Genomic DNA, 26,048 nt, shown 5'->3' with positions numbered 1-26,048 from the left:
AGTCTGGCCTAACCTGCATGACAATTGTAGGAATCTTTAAAAGGCGTTGGCATTAATCACTGTCTAGAAATATCACTCTTCAGTTAGGAAGCCTCTCCTCTTGTTCACGTAAATCAGGGTGGCCTGTTAGTGGTGAGAGAAAAGGACTCTGCACAGCACTGCCATATTTATTACTTTCAGAAGTAAACATTGGTGAGGCCTTTAGTACCAGATACAGGTACCAGATTAAAAATCAGCTGAGGGCAGAGTTGGACTATGCTGAAATGGTGAAAATGACCAGGAAGATTAGAGATCAAGAAGATAATAAATTTAATAAAGAATAGGGGAAATTAATAAATTACTTAAAAGAAGCAGTGGGAGGCAGTGGAAGACAGGAGTGCCTGACGTGCTCTGGTCCATGGGGTCACTAAGAGTTGGACACGACTAAACAACTAAACAACAACAACACTTAAAAGAACACTGGAAACAATTAAAAACATTGGCAGGATTCTAAAAAACACTTGCAATGTAGCTAGAACTATGATGTAAATTTCGTTTTAAGAAAATATGGAGAACATTATAAGATGCAGTTGGAAATGAATAATGATGGAAACCATGGAAGGGTGGAGAGAAGTCCGGGGATTCAGAGAATCCTGTGTGTATGTGATTTAGTTGTGATGATATTTGTTAAAGGTAAAAATGAATAAAAAATTTTTTTTAAAAAAAAAAGTCAACTGAGGGCAGGAGCAAACCTCCAACAGTTAGTTACTTGGAGGAAGGATAATCATTGCTTGTGTTGAAGTGAGGTTTGGGGCAGTGCAGAAATGCCTCGGTACAATCTCATGTAGGTTTTTGGCTCCGATGCTTCCTTCCCCCCAATGTTTTACGCTCCCCATTCCTGAGTTTGTTTAATCAAAATCGTCTGGTAATATTTTAATTTTCTTCAGCCACCGGGATAATTCTAGTGCGACTCTGTGTAATATACTTTCATCTGAACCGTGTTCATTAATTTGTGCTTTATCCGTCTTCTTTTTTTAAAAGACCATTAACAAAGTTCTCTAGTAAAAGCAGACAGAATGTTGAAACCTGCTGTGCTTAGCAGAACCCTTTCGCCAGCTCTGCGCGCTGCTCTTTATCAGTCCTTCAGGCAGGCTTCAGTTCACTCACGAATTTCCCCATCCATCTCAATTTAAGATAACGCTGGCAGAAAATTGTCATAATACTAGCTCTCGAGGACTTTGCGAAAATATAAAAATTTGTTTGAACAAGAGGCATTCCTCACAAATCTCTTATATTCATTGCTGGATTCATATCCCCCAGATAAGTGATTTCACTGAACATTGCTTTACCAAAATATAATTTACATTTACATAAAATTAATTGTCCTCATCTCTATCCTTCCCTTCTTTTTCATACGATGGCATGGCAGTGTGATATCCCTGCAAATATCACAGTATAATATTAGTCCGTTAATAGACTATTCCAAGTTCATATGTGTATAAATACGCAGAGGCATTATCAGATGCAATCCTGCTCTAGCTGAGGATAACAGCAACACGTTCATTGATTTTAATGAAGTAGGATATAAAGCTCTTGTGTATATATTAGGGTTGTACAATATTTTCATTGGGTTTCCCCTAACGTTTCTGTATAAAAATTGACAGGAGCTAGCAGGTAGAATTGTTAGATGGATTGGTAGTTTAATATTATGGAAAATTGTTGATTGCATCAAAGATATTTCATGACATTTACCCCCCCCCCCAAAAAAAAGCTCTGCTTTCAAACTTTCAACCAATAAAGTAATATGAACTAGAAATTCTATCACATACCACCAACCTTAATGAGTAAGACACAGGGGGACTTGTATCTGATACAGGGGGGAAATGAAGTAAAACATTAGTCAAGGGCAGGAGCATTGGTGAGATACGGGGGTGGGCGGGCAAATAAAAAAAATCAGCTGAGGGCAGGAGGAAACCTCCAACAGTTAGTTACATGGAGGAAGGATCATCAACACATTGCTTGTGTTGAAGTGAGGTCAGTGGCACTGCAGAAATGCCTCTATACAATCTTTGCACTGCTATATCAACTTGCTAGAGGGCAACGCTGCTGACCTGCTCTAAGTGGAACTGTAGCATCGCCAGTATGGATAGCTGCAATATCTCCGAACCATCAGTTCAGCTGGAATCAACTGATATAAGGGACTCGTAGGATTCCATAGCAATAAGGCTGCAAGGTGTGTTGCAGGACCAGCTGCAGGCTGCCTAAGGTGCTTGGGGAGTGGCCCAGCCCATGTGTCTCCTTGATAGCCAGTTTTGCCTCCTGACCACAAACCCAGACATAGAAACATAGAATTGTAGAGTTGGAAGGGACCCTGAGAGTCATCTAGACCAACCCCCTGGCAAAGCAGGAATCCTGCCCATAGCTGTTCGCAGAGCCGTCTTTCCCATAGGGCTTAGTGGTGCGTTGCGCCAGGGTGCCGGCCTCTCAGGAGCGCCCCAGCGAGTGGGGGAGCTGCGCAGCTTTGCCAGTGGCCTCCCCTTTCCCTGCATGCCCGTCAGCTGTGCCCCGCCAACCATAAGGTTGGCAGGCATGCAGCTTCCGTCCCAAGCCTCTGTGGGAATCGCTCTCCCACAGTGGCATGGGAGATAGTTGTGCCCCCCACCCACCCATGGCTGGCAGTGCACAGCTACAGCCACCCCAACACTATCCATGGTAATTTGGGGGTGCTGGGCGGATATTTGCACCCCGGTGCCGCATCTGCTAAAGACGGCCCTGGCTGTTCGCACTGACCCACTGCACCCCCTGAGGATTGAATGATGTTACATGATAGCATGTGATACAGCGGTTTCAGTGATGCAGTAGAGCACAGGCCCAAAGTGGGAGTGAATAAGGGGGGCTGTTGGTTTTCTGTAACACATCTGCACTGTTAGTAAGGGGTGCTCAATCCCTGGCATCTCTGGATGGAGCCAGGAGAGAACCCTGTCTGCAGTCCTGGACAGGTGCTGCCAATCAGTGTGGACAATACTGAGCTAGATGGACCCAATGGTCTTACTCAGTATGGCAGCTTCCTAGGCACTGGATATAAAAATATAACTGCATAGACAAGATCCCATATGGGTGATAGTACTTCCATAGCAAACAGCCTTTCAGTTTTCTTTTTTCATTCTCATTATTTCCACTCTCACCTTGCGAGCTTCAGAACTCTTGCTGGAGTTTTGTGTGTGGTGGTTTTTAGCATGCAAAATATATTACATTTACTGGCATCACTCACAAATGAAAGGGCTGTAATTCACAGCATGTCCCGCTTATTTATAATGCAAGGAGGGTTTCTGCAGGGGATGCCAACCTCAGGTCTATGCCAGGGCCATCTGTTATTCACTGTAGTTCTCCAGGAAGTTATGACCCAGCATGAAGAATGCACTGCGCATTTACATCAGATTCTCCTTCCCTTTCTCAAGCTGCCAAGGAGAAAGGGCAGCACTCAACACATGCTAACCGTCATGATGGCTTTGACCTTCTCATCTTATCACATGGCTCATAGTCTGATCTTACTACCTGCCACAATGATTCTTGACAAGAAGACTCAAATAAAGGCAGTTTCAAGACATATTTTGGCAGGCTGTGGAGAGTTGTACATGAATTTGTGGACAGTAGCACAGCCAAATGCTTTCATTTACCATCAAAAACAGGGCATGTCCATAGCGAGCTCCTGTTTCTCATCGCTGAGCTCTTCTGATTTTCTGATTGCCCAATTATCCAAGTGCTATATAGCACACAGTCCAGATCTTTAGTACTTTGATGGTTTCAGTACAGTACATTGCAGATTTCATTTTCCACTACAGCATTTTAACAGCCAACTTTTCAGATTTTCACATAGATATAGATTTTTAAGACCTTTAGGTCTCCCAGTATTAAGCACTCACAACTGTGTTCTCCCTTCCTCTACCCCTCCCAGAATGGATGGACTACAACCTTAAGTAAGTTTAAATGCTTTACTTACAGTAATCAGAAGTCTCACTCATGCATCATTCAGTGCTACAGCAGAAACAACACAGGTAAGGCATTCTTGGTTACAAAATACAGAAGTTAGCCTCAAACACATAGTCTCAAACTGAAACCCCAGCCTCAGACATCTTCTCAGTTACATGGTTCACAGAGGAGAGAGGGGAAGGAAGGAAGGAAGAACGGAAGGAAGGAAGGAGAAACAAACCTCCCTCCCTCCCTCCCTCCCTGAGGGTGAGGGGCTGTGACCTAGCCATGCCTTCTCTAGAAATTTACAGCTCTGTGGTCCTTAATCCCTTCATTTCCTAATGAATGGGTTAGATATGCATTGCTAGGTTTGACTGCAAAATCTCCCAAAATTTCAGCACACATCTGAAAAAGATCTCCATCAACTTTCCCTCAAAGTACTATAGTTTAGGTTCTCTGAGTCAAGGTGCATGCTGGAATTTATCTTATATGAGTTCAATCCCAGCATTTCCATCAACACAGACATGCCCCAATGCTAGTTAACATTACACAGTTATTGCTCTTGAACCACTTACTCCAGGGATGGGAAGCCTGTTGCCCTCCAGATGTTGTTGGTATACAGCGCCCATTATCCCTGACCACTAGAGATGTTGGCTGGGACTAATGGGACTCCAACAACAGCTGAAGGACCACAGTCTCCCCATACCTGACTTAACGAGTTTCTATATTTTATGTGCCCCCTAATTTTGCCTCCTTTTTCTTCCATTTGTTCTTCAGGGTTGTTTGTTCTCTGTCATCCATCTGTCTTAGAAGCACCTCGCACTGAGCTTTCAGCACAATGGAAAGTGTGAGTGAACTCCAGAATCCCCTGTTGGCCAAGAACAATGGACACCTTCATGGCAGTTACAGTTACCACCAGGATTATCCTGGCCACCGTTGCCAGGGTAAACTGTACTCCTATATCTTCCAAAATTCTGGTAATGCGAGGACTCACCAACTGCTGGATGCCAGTTCTCTTCAGCTGGCTGTTGAAGCATTGTACGGCCCAAATTTCATCCTGGTGAAGGATGAGACCAGTGTCAAAGTCAAGGACAACAAAGGTGAGAGTTGTGAGACAGCCTTCATGGGAAACAAAGAGCATCCTGCTGAGGCCTCTGATGTGCAAGAAACCCAAGGGAGGTCCCTGATGGAAAATGACATCAAAATCCAGACAGTGTCCTATGAAGTGGAAGAGGAGGAATTGCAAGAATATGAGGTAAATTTTGGAGGCTGTGAACCTATCTTGGGACTTATTTCTGAGTAACCATGCTTAGGACAGAGAAGTAAATATAGAAATTATAATAATTGTGATGTATGTACATGATAGTAGGAAGAACTGAGGTAAATGTTGCATGGGAACTTCTCACACCTGAAAAACAGCTTCCCTTATTTCTGAGGAATTAAGCCTGAGGGTTTAATGCAGGGGTGAGCAACTGTGGTCTTAGGCCTCAGCCTAAGTTTAGGTGGCCCTCAGCCTGATTTCAAAAACCCTCTGCAAGCGATCAGTTCAGACCTCCTGGCAAGATGAGAAAGGGGGGAACCACACCTTCTTTTGGTTCTGGCCCCACACATCACTGACTTCAGCTGCACCCAGAGTTGCCATGCAGCCCCTGACAGATTACCCCAAAGAGAATGCCCCTCTCAAAAGAAAAAGTGTTTTCCACCATAATATAATACATTAAGAATAATACGACTAGAAATAATTATAGAGAGGTGTGTAGTTAGAATGAATTATTTTAATAAGCTTGTTTTAGGCTCACATCCAGAATTTCTAATCCATTTTAGCTCACAATTTATCAATTTTAGTCCTAATGCAAGCGAGGGACATTGCTAAAGATGAAAAACGGCCCTGTTTCACTGGCACTCAAGAAAAATAATTTTCCATGGAAATCCCAAATCCCCAGCTAGTGAGCTGAGAATTTAGCTTGAAAGAAAAACGATAATCTATTTCCACGCAGTGATTTCTGTTAGGATTTTGCCCCACATCCGAGTGGCTGGAGAAGATGTGGTTTATTATATAAACTCTGCAAAGCCTTCCCCCCCGCCCTTCTTCTCCTGTGTGAAACTGTTGAGAAGGAGAATATGTGAAAGTAGAGCTGAAAAGAAGAAGGTCAAATGAGAGAGTGGGGAGTGAGGGAAGACTGTAAAATACTTAACGAGAGGAAGAGTAGGAGGGTGAAAAATGCTACTTAAATGCCATGGTGGCGATAGATGTCCTAGAAATATTATATCAAGGCGATGTTGGCAGAAGCAGCTTTCAGTCGGGGAAGAGAGAAATCAGTAGGACGCCTATTGCTTCGCATCAAGGGTTGAAGCTGACAGCAGTGACTGGGGGCTTCTAACACGGTTTCTGTTATTATTATCATCACTTCCAGCATCATCACTGTTATTATTATATTGCAGCTTTCTGGGTTACTATTTCACACTGAGTTATTTAATAACGAAAGTGTCCTTAAGCACACTTAACTTGAAAGCAACTTCCATTAAAATGAATGGAACTTTCTTCCAAGTGAATAAGCTTGGGATTGAGGTATAAAGCAACGGCAGCCGGCAGTATAGTACAAATCAAACAGTTGCAATTCTTTATCATCTGGTCCCAAGGTGGCACTTGAGAACGGCTTTCTTTATCGGGAGAGATGCCTCTTGTTGAGGCATCACCTCCGACATTATCAGGAAGTAGCTCCAGAAGGGATAAGACACAAAAAAATCAGATGTTTATTCCATTTTGCTATAAGTATATGCCAGTGTCTCCATTGATTTAAATTGACAAGTCTTGGTGTTTCAGTTTTTCAGAAATAATCTAAAAGGTATTCAAGACTTGTCTCCCATTCTTAATGTTTTTAGAATGTTGCACTATTTTAGTGTTGTTAGCCGCCCTGAGCCCGGCTTCGGCTGGGGAGGGCGGGATATAAATAAAAATTATTATTATTATTATTATTATTATTAATAATAATAATAATAATAATAATACTGGGGATCTCCCTGGTAGTATCAATAGTAACTGTATCCTTTCTATGGCAATTTGGTAATATAGCCATGAATCCAACCATCCTTTAATCTCAGAACTTCTCTATGTCAACTTGTCAGTCTAAATCTGGGGCCCTCAACATGGTGCTGGTGGACACAGTAGCACCCTCAGACACACACCCCTTAGCACCCATCAAGGCACCTTGCCACTCCCATTTTTTACTGTTTCTTTTAATTGGGGTGTTGGGATGGTGGTCAGGGGTTTGCCTGTTTTTTTTTCCTAGGGGGTGTAGCTTTCTTTCTTTGGATGCTGTTCTTCTAACTTGTTTTTATCAGTGCAAGGATTTCCACTTGTACAATGGAACTGCCCCCCCACCCTGTGTATGCCTAGTATGGTTTTGGAGGAAACCCAGAACAGATTTAGGGACTGCACAGGAGAGGAAGTGGGGAATTCAGTTGCACTTGTTGAAATCCTTGCTCTTATGGTACGAGTGAGTTGGATACTGTTCCGTGGGGGCAGGTGAGTTGGGGAGGATAAATGTTTTGGAATGGGGTATTTTGTGGCATCCACAATAGTTTCTTAAACCTCCAATTTTGCTTCTGGGCCCAAAAAGGTTGAGGACCCCATGCCTACATATTTCATTATTCTTTTGATTCATAGCTGGGTAGTTAAAGTACCAGTAATTTCCATTTGCAGGATTGACACAGCCAGACTTAATTGTCAATCTTAGTAATTCCCATAGTCATTCAGGGAATGTGACAGATTCAAATTCTCAATAGTCTTACCCTGGAAAAGCCCATTAGAATTAAGGCTCCCTTCTGAAACAAGTGATTTGAAGACATCTTTGTTGAGCTGGCATAATGAGGATACCAGCTTCCTCTAGGGTTCCTATTTAACCATCCATCTTATTTATCCAGCTCAATTATGTTTGTATGGATTATTTGTTTAGATTTCCAAGTGCATTCGTCAGTTGCACATTTTTTTGATGTTGCGTTTTAGGATAAGCATGTTGTAAGACAAGATACATATAGACATATAGAAGAATGCCAGCAATGCATAGATTGCTGAAAACCCACCAGTTTCTTACTCCCAATAGTCTCACTGAAGTCCTACTGAGGTCTATGAAATACCTGCCAGACCACTCCAGATTAAATGGTTTGTGGACTGAAGCCAAGAAGATTATTCTCAGTCAGCATACTAAGCAGTACATCTGCTGCCTAATAGACATCAAGTATTTTCAGTCTGAAGACGGGGAAGTATGGTGATGATTGAGGTGGTGCCCTGTATATCATCTCTGTTGGACATCCAGTTCCCAAAAGATCATTCATATTAGCCGCTGTTCCTTGGCAGATAAACATCCTAGCTCATAGAGGCTGACTCTGTATCACTTGGATGTGTGATGGACTCGTCCCACCGACACTCCCGTCACAGCGCTTCCTGCCCCATGAAGTTCATCTGCCTGCTGCTGTATATCAGGAGAGAAAGTGTTGTCACAGCAGCAACATCAAACATGTGTAGTGTGAATTGATTACATGTTCTGCTGCTGCTGAATACTCTGTGGGTCAGACTTACAGTGTGCCATTGCCTTGATTTGCTTTGCAGAGTGACTCCTCCAGTGACAGCGAGAGTGAAGATCATTTTCTGATGCTTCCCCCACGAGACCACCTGGGCTTGGCAATTTTTTCAATGCTCTGTTGTTTCTGGCCTCTGGGAATTGCTGCTTTCTACTTTTCTCAAGGGGTAAGAATTTGCGTGTGCTGATGTTTCCTGCTATGTACTGAGTTCTTCTTGTCTCAGGAAACTATTTTATAAAAGGCCTGTCAGGGCTGGATTCACTACTGGGCCAAGTATATTGCAGTCCCACCCAACTAGGACTCCTGCTAACATGTAATTATCTGGGAAGTTGCTGGGATGTGGAGTGTGTGTGTGTGTGTGTGTCTAGCTACCTAATGCCAACCCAAAACATGTCCGTGCTTGATGGAAAAAATGCAAGTGTCACTCCATATTTTACTAAAAATTTCCTACCACAGGGAAAAATTTGCCACCATTCATCCCTCACCTCCCCCTTTAATGCTACCCCCAAATTTGTCCTCCTTCTATCAAATGATAGGGCTGTTCTTGTATCAGGCTCAAAACAGTGCTTGGATCCCCATCACATGGCAAAGGAGCAGCGTCCATGTTGTCATGAAGCCAACAGGATTTGCTCTCTGCATTGCAGCGCATTTCAAGTGCGACTTATGGGAGTGCATGGCTTTATGTGTGAAAGTCACGTGGGATTCAACTGATAGCTCCTAATAGGATCAACTGTTCTTTAAAGCAACACTAAAACCTCACAAGGTAACTGTAAGCACTGCTATTCCCAACCTGTAAGAAAAAGAAGCTGAACTATCCAGAAGGGAAGATGGATCGGACTGTTGCACAGTGGTACCTCGTGTTACGGACGGGATCCATTCCAGAGGCCCATCTGTAAGATGAAATTCCCGCAACTCGAAGCGCTGTGTCTGCACAGGTGCGCGGCGTGATTTGGCGCGCATGCGCGAAGTGCGATTTAGCATTTCTGTGCATGCGCGAGCGGCAAAACCCGGAAGTAACCCATTCCAGTACTTCCGGGTTGCCACGGGACGTAACGCAAAAGTGCGCAACACGAGGTATGACTGTACATTGAATAGCTGTGCAAAAAAGAGTTTTTGGCAAGTACAGCCTTTCCACTTTTATTCATAGGCTAAATTTTCTATACTGTCAACATTTTTTAAAAAAATCATGGCATCATGGCAGTAAGCAGCATAAAATCAATCATGAAACTACATTTGTAAAACAAGGCCACTGTGAGAACAAGATACTGGACTAGATGAGGCACTGGGCTAATCTAGCAGGCTCTTGTGTGCTTAAAAGACATCACAAATCTCTAGATAACATTAATACACCAATGAAGCTGGATAAAAGGAAAGGTGAACAGAAGTGTTTGAAACAAGTGCCTCAATGCCAATACTGTAGGTGCCTACCTGATGCTCCCTGGAAGCGCATTCCAAAGGGTAGGTGCCACCACACTAAAGGCCTTAGTGTGCATAAGACAAACTTGAGGACCATACAGCATACAGCACTAGTAAAGAGTGTCTCCCCCAAGGATTAAATTGGCCAGGCAAGATATGGTATTCCCAGAAATAACCCATTACTCCGGGCTTTATATAAAGGTAAAGGTAAAGGGAACCCTGACCATTACGTCCAGTCATGACCGACTCTGGGGTTGCGGCGCTCATCTCGATTTATTGGCCGAGGGAGCTGGCGCACAGCTTCCGGGTCATGTGGCCAGCATGACTAAGCAGCTTCTGGCGAACCAGAGCAGCGCATGGAAACACCGTTTACTTTCCTGCCGGAGCGGTACCTATTTATCTACTTGCACTTTGACGTGCTTTCGAACTGCTAAGTTGGCAGGAGCAGGGACCGAGCAATGGGAGCTCACCCCGTCGCGGGATTCGAACCACCAACTTTCTGATGGTTTTAGCCCACAGTGCCACCCGCGTCTCAGGGCTTTATATACCCATAGCAAAACCTTAAAGTTGCCCTAGTAATGTAGTGGTAGATAGTGCGGATCTTCCAGCACAGGCGTTACAAAGAACACGCACTTCAGCAGCCTTGCGGCACTATGGCATCATCACAAACATATATCTGCTGATCATCCCTCTTCTAACTCTTAAAGGTTACAGGAGCCCACTGTCCTTTTGCTTCTGGCTGCTCTCCTTGCAAATGAAACACCTGTTTCTGCATTTTATGTAGTTAAAGAATATATGGCCTGCCGCCTGACAAATTGTCAGAGTAACTTAAATAAAGTGTATTCCAGCAAACTACAGTCTACTCAGAAGGTAAACCTGAACTTCAATCACGCATCCGAATGGAGAACATTACATGCAGGAAGGGAGCAGGGCAGACAGAGAACTCCACATACAGCCAAGCACATTTAACAGCCACCATCTCAGGAGAATTTATTTTCACTGTACCCGGCACACACACACAAAATGCTATTCCTTAAGCATTATTTTTGGCCATATATCAATCCTCTGCTACATCACTCCAGCCACAGAATGACAAAGCTCTGGAACAGATGGCCAAGAGTCTTCAACATGGTCAGTGAAAACTTGTCAGCAGCAGTGGTGCTCTGGCGGGGGCACAGCTCTGGGCCTTTTTTCAGAGCAGGAGCAATGACATCATCTCCCAGAATGCCAGGCAATTGATCGACCTTCCTTGCTCTAGGAAGAGAATGAGGTGATGGTGAGCCTTTCAAGTTTTACATTTGACAACTTAGCAGTAAGGAAGTCAGAGAATACTCATGCAGAGGCTCTAAAATTCTTTCATTTTCTTTGATGGGGTTCCTATTTCATACCAATGGTTTAAGTGGTATAATTTCCTTGAAAGATTTTCTAATTAAAAGCTAAATGTTGCACTTCAGCTGTCTCAATGTGTTTTACAAGTTATTAAAGCTCATTGTGTTTTACAAGCTGAATCTCTATGGTCAGAAATAAGCATCAGTGAGTTCATTGGAGCTTATTTCTAAGTAACTATGCATGGAATTGCAGTCATGCTACAGAGAATGGTAAGATGGGTTATCTTGTCTTAAGTAGAGCTAGGAACCTGCAGAAGCACACAGCCTTGTGAGTATGGGGCAGTGGTGGGGAACCTGTGGCCCTCCAGAAGTTGTTGGACTCCAACTCCCATCAGCCCCAGCTAACATGGCCAGTGAACAGGGATGATGGGAGCTGCGGTTGAATAACATATGGAGGGCCACAAGCTTCCTATAACTGCTGTAAGGCCAGTCATAATGAGCTGCTGTTCTTCAAAATTTACCGCTACACCATATTTCAAATTCAACCTCACCAGTGATTCACACCATGATATCAAATTTTCCCTGTATTTAGTCAAGAAAAGGAAAGAAACCTGCCAAACACATCCAAAAAAATAGCTTATAAATCACATCATGATTACCCAACATTCAAAGTCTTTCTTCCTCTCTCCTTTCAAGTCTCAAAGCCGACAATGTAGCCACCCTGGCTATACTCACTACAATAGATGGGCAGGATATACAACTGCTTAAATAAACAAAAATATTGTCCCCAAACTTTGTATTCATGAATTGAATGGCAATTCTATTGTTCTTTTTCACCCTATGTCATCACCCAATTCTTTCCTGCTCTGACAATGCTTCTGAGCTTGGTCTCATTCACAAATTTCACCAGTAACCTCCTGTTCTTCTCCTCAGGATCCATAATGAATAGGGAATGTGTCTCCCAATAGTGACTGCAGAGGAAGTTCACTTGTCAGGAAGCTGCCCTATACCAATTCAGACCATTGGTGCATCTAGCTCAGTATCACCTTTACTGAGGGACGCGGGTGGCACTGTGGTCTAAACCACTAAGCATCTTGGGCTTGCCGATAGGAAGGTCGGCGGTTCAAATCCCCACAAGGGGGTGAGCTCCCATTGCTCTGTTCCAGCTCCTGCCAACCTAGCAGTTCAAAAGCATGCCAGTGCAAGTAGATAAATAGGTACCACTGTGGCGGGAAGGTAAATGGCGGGAAGGTAAATGGCGTAAATGTGCTGGCCACATGACCCGGAAAGCTGTCTGTGGACAAACACTGGCTCCCTTGGCCTGAAAGCGAGATGAGCGCCGCAACCCCATAGTCACCTTCGATTGGACTTAGTCATCCAGGATTCTTTACATTTACCTTTTACCTTAAAGGGTCTGCATATAAAATGGATGTCCGTTTCCCCCAGCCCTTCTTGCAGATGCCAGGAATTGAATTTCTGCATGCAAAGCAAATGCCATGGGCCTTCCCCACCCCTCCAGATTGAACGCTTGCCCTTCACATTCAGCACAACTCTTCATCTGATTCCCCTTTCTCACCCATCCTTTCCAGTTTAAGTAGTTAAATTCCTTTGCTTGGCTGAGATCCAAATTGATTATATCAACTACATTTTCCTAGTACTGTAAGTCGTCTCCGTAGAGAGCACTAAGAAACCTGTGGCCCTCGTAAGATGTTGCTAGACTCCCATTATCCCTGAACATTGGCTATGCTAGCTGGGGTTCTAAGAAGATGGAGTCCACAAGTATCTGTTTGGCTACAGGTATCCCTGTCTCCACTGTAGAGGAAGTATTTTAGAAGACTGTCCATTACATGATTATACCAGTGGTTCTCTACTGACCTCTGTTGCGCTACATTGTAATCAAACTCACCCAACAGAAGTCAGATTCAGAATGAGCAAGATGTGAATAAAATATTATTTGTGTGTTTCAATAAAGACTCATTTACAGCTCACTTTTATTTTACTTATAGGATTTCTACCATCATCTTGCCACATCTAGCTTCAAGGCAGCTTACAATACAAAATTAAAACTTTGTTATTATTTTTTTTAAAAAAAATCAATAAAAACAATAAAAACAGCAGGAGAAAATAACACAGCTAAAAAGCTAGCGGGTAAAATGAATTAAAATAGGGTGCCTATTGTAGTGGCTTCTAGATCTTACTGGACTCCAGCTTACATCAGCCCCAGCCAGTATGGCGAAAGATGACAGCAGTAGCTCAACAACTTCTGGAGGTCACTGTGGCAAAGCTATGCCTTGCCCTAACCTGTTCCCTTACGATACTCAAGTTCTCTAGACCTCCATCACATCTCCAGTCCAGTGCAGAAGCTGAGGACAGATCTGGTAGGATAGAAAGACCACTGTGGCAGGAACTGACACTATCGCAACCCCATCTCCCAACTTTTAACCTTCTTGGCTACTGTAGTCCCTCTGATTAGCTGCTGGGAGCCATCTGTCAATCACAACCCACCTGGGTCAAGAGCCCTTGAAAGTAGCATATTGCTAACATTATCCCTCAACCAGCTCCTGAAGCTACCAACTTGAATGGTAACCGTAAGAGTAAGGTTTACTATGTTTGCTTGCTTAGGATAGGATCATCTAGGCCAGTACTGTGCATACTCTCTGTTTCCCCACTTTCCTTCCTTTTTAAATAAGGTAAAGGTAAAGGTACCCCTGCCCGTACGGGCCAGTCTTGACAGACTCTAGGGTTGTACGCCCATCTCACTCAAGAGGCCGGGGGCCAGCGCTGTCCGAAGACACTTCCGGGTCACGTGGCCAGCGTGACATTGCTGCTCTGGCAAGCCAGAGCCGCACACGGAAACGCCGTTTACCTTCCCGCTAGTAAGCGGTCCCTATTTATCTACTTGCACCCAGGGGTGCTTTCGAACTGCTAGGTTGGCAGGCGCTGGGACTGAACAGCGGGAGCGCACCCCGCCGCGGGGATTTGAACTGCTGACCTTTCGATCGGCAAGCCCTAGGCACTGAGGCTTTAGCCCATAGCGCCACCCACGTCCTTTTTAAATACTCCTCCATAATAAACTGCTTAATTGGATTTCTGAGCTACACTGTATTCTGGAAACACTCAATGCCAATCTTTCCCCCCATGTTACTGAGACTGGACTATGCTACTGATCTAAAGTTCCTGGGAGTGCAGGAGGGATGATGGGCTAAAATTGCCAGGCAGGAGACGGATTTCGGCTGGCAGTCCCCTTACTCCCAAGACAGCCACCAAAAGGTAGTAGGTATTTTGCACCCCTTACCCCAGGTGGCAAATAAGTGGCCGGGAGAGAAAGATGTAGGATGGGTCACCTGTTGCTAGTGAGCTCCCCTACGTGGTTGGGTCTGGCCATCCTTCATAGGCACCGCATTGGTTATTTATCCCTGAATCAAAACATCAAAATCATGAAAAGCAAAAAAGTGCCACAAATCTTAAAAGCCATTTAAGGCATAAGAGAAAAGGGATTTTTGTCTGTTACCTAAAACAGAGAGGTCAAAGAAGACATCAGTTTCATTGTGTGTTTAGAGAAGGAATTCCAAAATTTGGTGGAACCAACCCCAAAACAAAAGCCAATTAAGGAAGCCTGACAACACTAGCAAAGAGAGGAAGAATTCTTAATAGTAACACTGTTAATTATAGGCAAAGAAGAATAACAAATAATTGCTCTCAACTCAAGACAATAAGGAATTTTGCAGTAAGCGAGCAAGCAGAAGTATTAGAATTGTTGGGGAGAAATGTTTTGAAGAGGGATGAATCCTTGCTTGCCAGCAGCACAAAAGCATTAAGCTTTAGGGAATTACGTGGTCCTTTTGAAAGCTTTTATGCAGCTTGGAAATTAAGCAGTAAGATAACAGGTGGGATTAAATGCAAACAGGACCACAGCAAGGCACACTTTGAAGGAACGACCTTATCTGGTTGTTGGAGCTTGTGAATTAGCCCCTTGTGAGTCAAGGAGGGGCATGATTCTATAGAACTGTGATGTTGGGGTCGTGAGCACAACCTCCCTTAGGAGGAAACCATCATCCATACTGGAAGGTGCTGAGGGCTGTGGTGGACTGGAGCTCCAAAGCAAGGAAGGCAATCTATGGCAAATGATGCAGCAGCCTGCCCAGTGTTCTGCACCAAGAGCTAAAGAGCTGCTACTCTTGTTGCCATAGCAACTGGAGCAACAGAAAGTAAGATTGACAGGTGGGAGCAGCAAGGCAAGGAGCACCATAGCGACAGAGATGTATCATGTGGCCCCCTCCGAACTTGGAAAGCACAAGGGGATGTAGAGAGATATGGGGATTGCCCGAAAGTATTCAAACCTTGGAATCTTTAAAGGCAAACGTGCGAAGGCTAAAGCAGATTCCTCAGTGGTGCTTGGGGTGCCTAGGAGACTGGAGGGCAAAGAGGAGGAACACAGTGAAGGCAACCCTCTCCCCATGAAAACTGTGGGAAGCAGAGGCTCAAAGGCTCTTGACACCTGAGCTATGAAAATAGAAGCTGAAAGGCACATTTACAAAACTTTAAAAAACAACAACACCCTCTTCCACTCTTGGTTCAGCATTTTAGCTCAAGAGAAGATTCCTGGTAAGGTAGCTGTAGAGCTGGCATGGGGAAGCCCCCTATTGACATTGTCCCCTGTAGGCAGAGTATAAATTTGGTTAACACAAATTTGGTTCTGGAGAATCCTGTGTGGACATGGCCTCAGAGATACTAAATTGTGAAGAAAAGGAAGAACCTATAACAAGCAATGAGCTAACGAAGTGTTCTTTGTTCTCACTGACTAGCTCAGTGAATTTGGGTCAGCTTATCTCCAAGGAAATATCCAGAAGAAGCAGCATAATCCAGTCACTGAAGGGATGGACAAACATAAACACATTGGATCAGACTAAAATAGAACAGTATGCATCTTTTTTTTCCTCAGCGGTGGCTAACCAGATGCCTCTGAAAGTTCACACGTATGCATGCAAGTATTGACCACCCAATAATGAATGTTCCCTGGGTGGTTTACATGTAATAATTAAAACCACCAGCCATGACTCTCATTGAACAAATTGTTGTAATATAATATGTATTTTACATTACATTACATGGTTGGAGGATGGATGGCGGCTAACCGGTTGAGGTTGAATCCTGATAAGACAGAAGTACGGGTGGGTGTGGGGGACTCTCTGGTCCTGAATGGGGCAACTGGACCCCTGAAGGACCAGGTGTGCGGCCAGGGAGTCATTTTGGACTCACAGCTGTCCATGGAGGCGCAGGTCAATTCTGTGTCCAGGGCAGCTGTCTACCAGCTCCATCTGGTATGCAGGCTGAGACCCTACCTGCCTGCAAACTGTCTTGCCAGAGTGGTGCATGCTCTAGTTATCTCCCACTTGGACTACTGCAATGTTCTCTACGTGGGGCTACCTTTGAAGGTGACTCGGAAACTGCAATTAATCCAGAATGCGGCAGCTAGACTGGTGACTGGGAGCGGCCACCGAGACCATATAACACCGGTCTTGAAAGACCTACATTGGCTCACAGCACGTTTCCGAGCACAATTCAGAGTGTTGGTGCTGACCTTTAAAGCCCTAAACGGCCTCAGTCCTGTATACCTGAAGGAGCGTCTCCACCCCCATCGTTCAGCCCAGACACTGAAGTCCAGCGCTGAGAGCCTTTTTGGTAGTGGCGCGTGCCCTGTGGAACGCCCTCCCATCAGATGTCAAATAAATAAACAACTATATGACATTTAGAAGACATCTGAAGGCAGCCCTGTTTAGGGAAGTTTTTAACAACTAATGTTTTCATGTATTTTTAACATTCTGTTGGAAGCCATCCAGAGTGGCTGGGGAAACCCAGCAGATGGGCAGGGTATAAATAACAAATTAGTATTAGTATTAGTATTAGTATTAGTATTAGTATTAGTATTAGTATTATACATGAACACACAGTTTTGAGGAAGACAAAAGCATTCTCTTTTCATTGAAAAACAGCTGATATTATTAGCCTTTGAGGCTATTGTCCATTGATACAAATAATGTATTTATTGTTTGTTTCCAGACGAGTAAGGCTATCTCCAAGGGAGACTTTCACCTGGCAAGTTCTGCGTCCCGGCGAGCGCTCTTCCTTGCTGCGCTCTCTATCACCATTGGCACAGGAGTTTATGTTGGAGTGATTGTAGCACTGATTGCTTACCTATCTAAAGGTGGCCACGTATAGTGAAGAATTTCTGCATCAGATGGATAATTCTCTCGGATTACACACTTTCCTATGAAACATAGGACACTATGCTTACAAGGATTTCTACAGAGCACTCCCTAAACAGAGATCTGTGCTCATACAGACTGTCTATGTGGTCTCCTTCCTTTTTCTGATAAAACATATACTGTGACCTACTTTGTATCACGGACTGACAAGCTAAAAGCAGGAGGGGAGATCAGACTGAAAATCCTGGATTTTGAGACTGTCGGGAACAAAAAAAGGGAATAGGACAGTTTTTAAAATGTTGTCTGCAGGGTGTTTTCAAACCAATGTCCATGTGTGCTAGACCTGGTGTTTGTGAAGTCACCTGTCGGATCTAAGCCCCTGCCTACTCAGGGCACACAGTGAAGAGGAAGGCTGGGGAAGATTCAGTTCATTTAAAGTCTTTCTTTTGGGAGATAGGACTGAAGGCTACACGGTGACAGCAAACAGCATTGTCAAGATATTTGCATTATTATGCCGATGACAAGACTTGCAACATCAAATGCTAATAATTCACCCTTGGGTTGCTGGTAGCAGCTACGTGCCATAAAAGTTCTCTTTCAGAGGCTTTGTTCATATAACTTGCCCCTCTGCCTACAGCTCCTGTATGAGGCTTTCCCTGCCGCCACAATAGAATAAGATGGCCTTGGAGAATCACGCCCAGCCATCACTTTCAACCTAAGAAACACACCTGCTTTAAATAAGACAATTATTACAGTTACTATAACCAAGCTCATTAAAGGGGCTTGAGAAAGTCCTCATGGGCCTTCCAGTTTTTAATTATATTTTGACATGTGCATTACACTGTCACTCAGGATAGCTTAACATAACCATTTTGACATGGAAAAGTCACCCCAACGTGGTGTGGTTTGATCACTTTTGATCACATCCAGAATGTCATCCTTAGCCTGTGGAGGCAAATGGAATTGAATGGATAAGACGTTGTAGTGATCAGGTAGTTCTGTGTAAAAATGGTTCTACAGCTACCATTATTCTCTCTACATGCAATGGGAGCTTTCTTGTGCCTGTTTCTGTGCAGACACTTATACATCTGAGGCTGTAATCCTATATTCACTTACTTGGGAATAAGCCTTACTGAACTCAGTGAGACTTACTACTGAGTAGGTACATATAGGGTTGGCTCATAAGTGGGAATGCTTGAATTTTAGTCAATTTAGTTGTGCTGTGCCCAAAGTTATCCACCTATTTATTTATTAAAAGCCAGACAGTGCATGCAGAGTATCGAACTGCTATTAAGCAATTGGTGATTCTGCAAAGAGAGATTCGAAGTAACCGCTAGGCTAAGCTGGCCCTTATCCATCTATTTATGTATTTATTTTAAATTTGTATACAGCCCTTCATCCATGGATCTCAGAGCAGTTCACAACATAAAATTATAATATAAAAAACACAAAATACATACTAAAATAAGGGCAGTGTAGACACTGAAGTCATTTGAACTAAAACAAGTCAAATCCATGGGACTGCCTTGCAGGGGTTCTGTTTGTACCTGGCAGGAAGAACACAGAAGGTGCTTATAGTTAAATGTTTGTAATCTCTTTCCTGTGGGGTGCTTTGGCACTCTGTTCTGGTTCAATGTATGCATGTATTTGTTAAGTGGGGTCATTGGTTTGAAAATTACATCGAGTGTTCTATCTTCTTGTCTCTATGCCAGGCTTAGGTCTCGATTCTGAATCTGTGCTTGGGCCTAAAGTGTGAATTGAATGTGAGGAATGTCATGAATATGTTCCAAAGCTTAGCTGCAGTAGAGCTGACCAGCAGTACTCCAGTATCTGCACTTTCAGCCAATATATTTCTGGTCACAATTTGTGGTGGTGGTATAAAGCCTCTTCCCATCTAAACCTATGAGGCCTTTATGATATCGTGGGGATGTTAGGCTGAATGTGCCGTTCTTACCTGCAACAGGCTGACTGACTCTCTCTGAGTTCATCTTCTCTGGTTGTGACATTTCCTCTTAGTAAAAGCCCATCTATGTCTGAACATTTCACCTTTTGCAAATAGCGTAAGCCATTGTTATTCACACAAACATTTGATAGCTAGGGATGTGCATAGGGACTTCTTCTTTTTAAGTAACTGTAGGTTTTCTCCTTTTCATTATTGATGTTTCAATTATTGACAGTTTTAATGTGCTTGGAAGCTGCCCTGAGCATCCCTTTGAGACGGGTGCCATAAAAACTTCGAGACATACCTAGGTCGAAAAAGCCAAATCCTTCAGCCAAACTTAGTAAGAAATGAAACTGTATTTTACACTGATAAGAGAGAAGCTGCAGAGAGAAACGAGAGATGCAGACACTTGCTGCTTCTGGGTAAAGTAACTCAGGAAAAATTAAGGTGGGAAAACCTCTGCAATGCCATTCCCCAGCCTGTGTTGTTGCACACGAACAATTTACTGGCACGAAGCAAACTCCCAGTTATGACCACTTCAACAAAGCACAAGTGTTTTGATTTCACTTCCATGCCTGTTGTATGACGCAAAACCAAGAAGTCTGCCTTTCCTGAGGCAAGGATTTAATTTAACTCTGTTCATAGCCGGAGGGAGAAAACACTGTTTGTTAATGATCAAAGTGCAGGGGGGAAAGATACTAAAGGGTTTTTAGTTTTGAAAGAAAATGACAAGCAACAAAACCTCATGCCCACTAGAGGAAGCTCCTTGACAGCGCCTGTATACCGCTCTCAATTAATGTGGTATTTGTTTCTCTGTTTTTGTTCGCTAATAGGATGGCCATTAACAAAACTGTGGATTATCTTGTGAATGAAATGTGAGGAAGGTTAGTCTGTGCTTCCAGTGTGTCTCCAAGGCATCACAAGGAAGTGAGCAGAACTTAATGAAGAAGCCTTATGCTGGCAGGGCTGCAAGATTTAGCAATTCCAAGAAGGAGGGAGAGTGGGCAGAGGAGACTTTTGAGCTGGAAGAACTGAGAGTGGGCTGTGCTATTGACATGTGAGGAAGAAAAACAGAAGACTTAGCAGAGGTGAAAAGAAGGAAAAAGTAGTGTATGCCAACTCTGGGGTAGTTGGAGATGAGCCCTTGGTCATCTCCAGGCTCTAGTCCAGACAGAGCTGGAGAACCTTTTCCAGCCTGAGGGCTACATCTCTTCTGCGCAAAGCTCTGGGATCTACATGGCAGTCATGGATAAGGCCAGAGGCAAAGTGGGCAGAGCAATGGATGTGAATTTTACCTTTTGCATAGTAGGCTAGTTTCTTCAGACATTGCAGGCGTGTGGCCGGGAGGGTGTTTACCTACTTAACATGAGCGTAGCCAGGGGTGGCAGCTGCCTCCCTAAATCAAGTAAATCAATACAATATTCTTAACAAACTGAGAATCTGCCCCCCCCAACATAAATCTTGGCTACGCCCATGCCACCTACATAGTTTTTCCACAGTTCAAACCATGCTCAAGGTGGCTTACAACATGAAAAAAATATGTAACTACAAAAGTAGTCGTAAACAATAAATAAAACATTAAAAATACAAAACCAAACTGAACATAAATCACAACAGCAGCATATGAAATAAAGATACGCCAAACCAACAGCAACAAACCCCTCAAACAAAAAAACCCAGCCCAAGTTTGTGTTCAGAAACCTCAGTTTTTGTAGCTGGAGTCAATCAGGGCCCTGCCCTCCCAGGCCAGGTGAAGAAAACCTGCAAGGAAGGGAGTCTTACAAGACTCAAGCCTGCTCCCCAAGGCCAGATAGAGGGCCCCAGAGGACCACATATGGCCCCAAGATTCCCCATCCCTGCTGAGCCAAGTGTCCATTAACTCCCTAGTGTCAGAATTAAAATACTACGTGAATCAAGCAGCAAGAGAAACATTGACTGGTGGTATGTATTTAACAATTTTCCAGGTGCTTTCTAATAGGAATAATTTAACCACCCTTTCCCTGAAAAGCTAGGCTGGATCTAGACACATCAAAGAAGCGTTTCGGTTTTAAGCGTTGTAAATTTAAACTGGGAAAACCGATAGAGAAAAACGGGACTCCTTGCTGCCATCTGGTGGCACAATGTTATACCGCGCATACAACGCATATAAACCGCTTTTTCTTTAGCAGTCTAGCTGAGTCCCTACAGTCTCTGCCTTCACCTCCTCCTCAAGCTTTCTACCGGAGTGCTCAGTACTTCCCACCCCAGCGTCCCATATCTGTGTCTAGAGGTACAGACTTGGATCTGTCTTGGATTTATCTGTGCACGCTGTAGCTATTCTGTCAGAGGCTCAGCATGTTGTGTATAGTTCAGGTGTACATTTTATTCTAAAGTAGCATGTTAATGTCTGAGATTTCTGCTGTACTTGAGCCATAATGGAGAGAGAAGCACACACGAAAAGACACCTGTTCGGAAGAAGAAACCTCTGAAGGGGCCCATTATGTTTTATATAACGGAATAATATAATAAAAAGGAAATGAAGGACGTGTTTATTGATAGTATCAACTTCTGATGCGGGAAAGAACATGGGAATGGGATGCATTTGGTAACTGGTGCAAGACTCTTGGGAATAGCAAAACCAGAAGTCCAGGGAGAATGCCTGATGGGAGATTGCAGAAGCAGATTTTGCCCCTGACCTCCATAGAGTCACCGAAGAGTCTCCATGCCTACAGTGGGTAAAAGCGAAGGCTCCGCCTGCATGATTGCATACCCACAACATAAAGGTAAAGGTACCCCTGCCCGTACGGGCCAGTCTTGACAGACTCTAGGGTTGTGCGCCCATCTCACTCAAAGAGGCCAAGGGCCAGCGCTGTCCGAAGACACTTCCGGGTCACGTGGCCAGCGTGACATCGCTGCTCTGGCGAGCCAGAGCCGCACACGGAAACGCCGTTTACCTTCCCGCTAGTAAGCGGTCCCTATTTATCTACTTGCACCCAGGAGTGCTTTCGAACTGCTAGGTTGGCAGGCGCTGGGACCAAGCAATGGGAGCGCACCCTGCCGCGGGGATTCGAACCGCCGATCTTAAAGCCCTAGGCACTGAGGCTTTAACCCACAGCGCCACCCGCGTCCCCTACCCCCAACATATTCTCACCCAAATCCAGGGCACCCCACCCCGCACCATGTCGCCCACAACTGGACCACCTTATATTCTCTGTCTTTCTCTCCTCCACTGCCACGGTGGCAGCTAGGCCTCAGCCTTCTTGCGGCCTCACCGTGGCCACCAGAAGCGGTGCTGCCTCTCTGGAAATGTGCTGCACCCACTTCTGGTTGTATGGAGGCTGCAGAGGCTGTGGCGGCAGACACCAGGCTACCACAGAAGAGGCAAGATGGCTGAAGCAGGACATCTGGGATGTCAAATAGAAGCCGGGCTGCTTCTGTAAATCTGGAGTGTCCCACTCCAAGTAGGACCGTTGGTTAGTATGTGATTGCACACCCACCTTTCTGCAGGAATTCTGGTTATACATGCAGAGTCTAGATGTGCGTACAAGTTATCAGTTGATATATGAGAAGTTGGACCCTGTCACTGTGACCCTAAATCCTCTCCTTCAATTTGTCCCCTGAGCAGAGCCAAATTGCAAGAGCTCAACGCTTTTCGTCTAGTCTAGCGTTTACTTTGCTAATGCAAGCCACAGCTTGGAGCTGACACAGGTGATGATGTTTACAAAGTCCTCGGTCCATTGGAAGGGAAACAGAAACAATACAGAACCCACTTCTGCTACTTATAGATGGGGATCTTTGTGTACAATGTCTGTTTAGGGGATTGCCACACATTAAATGGCCTTGGACATTTCCCTTGACTACTTCACATATCAGTATATTCTTCTTTGCCAATACATCAGGAGAACACATTCTCCCTCAATCATCAAGCTAAAACCGATGGGGGAATGCTTCTGCAATGATGTTGGCCGTGCATGGTGCAACTGTACTAACCAGGCAGGGCATGATGGGAGTTGTAGTCCAAAACCACCAGAGGGTGCCTGGTTGGCAAAGGTTGATCTTATCTGTAATTCTTTACCTGTGCCTTTGCTTCCATCATCCTTTACCTTTACCTTTAGCTAGATGAGGATGAAGGGCCTTGGATTCCTGACAACATCCGGGGACCCAAAGTTGAAGAACACTGCTCTCAAGCAACCACAAACAAGTATGCTCCATCATCTATGTGGAAGCCGTTCAAATATTTGGAGATGGCTATCATATCACCTCTAAATTGTCTCTTCTCAAGTGCAACCATACCCAGCGTATTCCACCTTTCCTCATAGAACTTGGTCACCAAGCCCCTCGCCATTGCCCTTCTCTGGACACATTCTAGAGTTTGGTATGATAACCATTTCTGAGTCCTTGTGGGAGAAGGCAGACTGAAAATAAAAGTGTGTCATAAGGACAGCTCCTACCCCACCCCCAAAAGAAAACAAACCCAAGAAGCTTGTGGATTCAGCATTTGTTCCTTGATGACTCAAAGTAACAGTAAGTTACGCACTGTAGATGTCTAGTAAAAACTACAAAATGACATTTCCCTCTGCTTGCATAGTTTAATTTTGCTGCAAGGCAAGAAGCTTGCTCTAAAAGAGGCTGACAAAATTTAAAAAACGGTTTCCCACTAATAATGTGAATTTCTGTTCATCCCAGAGCTATGTGAGAGCATTCCCATGGGAAACATTGCAAAAATGAGTGTAGCAGCTAGAAACCGTCTGGAGGGGAGAACAGTGGAAATTGAAATCCATAGAATCAGCATGGTGGCTGCCTTAGAATAACTTATTATAGACTCTGAGCGTCTGCTGCATCCCCTGGAGCAAAGAGAAAAGAAGCAAAGGAGAGGAAAACAAGTGTCTGGGTAAGTGGCAGCTTCATGAGTTTGCTCAGACTTTGAAAAACTCTTTGAAAATGGAAATCCAGCCCCAAGGACTCTTGTTTCTTAACCTGCAGCCCAGACACCCGCCATCTCCCACAAGCTGTACTCTTTGAGGCTGGGTAACAAGACGCACAAGAGAATCATAAATATTTGCACACCACTTGGCCATTCGCAGCATCTCTCTGCGAGGCAGGTCAGTGTTATTGTTCCCAAATGGCTGGCTGTGGGCTGAAAGAGAGTGGCTCCTCACAAGGGCATGTACGTGAGATCAATGCTGAGATTAGATTGAACGGAGGCATAAAGCTCCTAAGTAGATACTTACTTTTGTCCATGTGAAATGGCTGGAAAACAGGCAAGAGGGAGGGGGGAATCCATACAAACAAATTTTCCCAAATACCTTGAAAACTTGGGACATCTTCCCTAACAAATCCAGCATCTTCATCCTGCAAAAAAAACACCAAAAAACCCCACCAACCTCATATTTCTACTCAAAAGTGTCTATTTTTGTGACTCACATATGTGCCTGTCAAGTTACTGTTATTGATTATCAGGGATGCGGGTGGCGCTGTAGTCTAAACCACTGAGCCTCTTGGGCTTGCCGATCGGAAGGTCAGCGGTTCAAATCCCTGCAACAGGGTGAGCTCCCGTTGCTCTGTCCCAGCTCCTGTCAACCTAGCAGTTTGAAAGCATACCAGTGCTAGTAGATAAATAGGTACCGCTGCAGCAGGAAGGTAAATGGTGTTTCCATGCGCTTTGGTTTCCATCACAGTGTCCCGTTGCACCAGAAGTGGTTTAGTCATGCTGGCCACATGACCCGGAAAGCTGTCTGTGGACAAACGCTGGCTCCCTTGGCCTGAAAGTGAGATGAGCGCCGCAACCCCATAGTCGCCTTTGACAGGACTTAACCATCCAATGGTTCTTTACCTTTACCTTACCTTTATTGTTATTGTTTATGTTAAATTTCACATACCACCTATTACCAAAATAGGGTTATAAGAGATTTCCAAAAATAAAAACTGATTTATGCACACATTAAAATAGAAACATGCATAATCAAAACACACAGTAAAACAATACAATTAGAACTGTACAGCAATTAAAATCATGAAAAACTAACTGGAAGAATCACAATTCTGTCAACTCTTTCGGAGGAACAGCCTTGGACCACTTTCCAAATACTTTTGTTTCAATTAACTTACAAATACAGTGGTACCTCGGGTTACATACGCTTCAGGTTACAGACTCCGCTAACCCAGAAATAGTACCTCGGGTTAAGAACTTTGCCTCAGGATGAGAACAGAAATCGTGCTCTGGTGGCGTGGCGCCAGCAGGAGACCCCATTAGCTAAAGTGGTGCTTCAGGTTAAGAACAGTTTCAGGTTAAGAACAGACCTCCAGAACGAATTAAGTACTTAACCCAAGGTACCACGGTAAAGTTGCCCCATCCTGAAGACATCATCCAGCTGGACAGGTTCATTCTACTACTTTCGCATCAAGATTTCCCATCTGCTTTAGAACCCTGCAAAATCAAGGTTCTAAATTATATGGGGAGCTTCCACAGGGAGAGGAATGCTCATCACAAGAAAAGGCAGAAATAAGATCTCAGCATCTCAGATTTGGGTAAGTTTCCACTTTACCAGTGTTGTATCTATCATTGCTTGTTTTAGCACATATAAAATTCCCCATGGTATCAGAAGCTGGGCTAAAAATACAGGCCACACAATAATGTCCCTGGCTGCT

General features: G+C 44.2%; 1 protein-coding gene across 2 annotated transcripts in view; it reads left to right on the top strand.

Moving 5' to 3' along the window:
* The window catches only part of SYNDIG1L (synapse differentiation inducing 1 like), a 94,051-nt gene extending 74,538 nt beyond the window's left edge, over positions 1-19,513 (top strand). For both annotated transcript variants that reach the window (XM_083447185.1, XM_083447184.1), the window contains exons 2-4: positions 4,726-5,203; positions 8,558-8,695; positions 17,334-19,513. In XM_083447185.1, the coding sequence (XP_083303311.1) occupies positions 4,787-5,203; positions 8,558-8,695; positions 17,334-17,492 (714 nt within the window). In that variant the 5' untranslated portion in view covers positions 4,726-4,786 and the 3' untranslated portion in view covers positions 17,493-19,513. The remainder of the gene's footprint in view (positions 1-4,725; positions 5,204-8,557; positions 8,696-17,333) is intronic.
* The last annotated feature ends 6,535 nt before the right edge of the window (positions 19,514-26,048 follow it).

This window comes from Podarcis tiliguerta (genome assembly GCF_965153285.1).
Source record: "Podarcis tiliguerta genome assembly, chromosome: 1".
Taxonomy (NCBI): Eukaryota; Metazoa; Chordata; class Lepidosauria; order Squamata; family Lacertidae; genus Podarcis; species Podarcis tiliguerta.
This window is presented reverse-complemented; position numbering and strand designations above follow the sequence as displayed.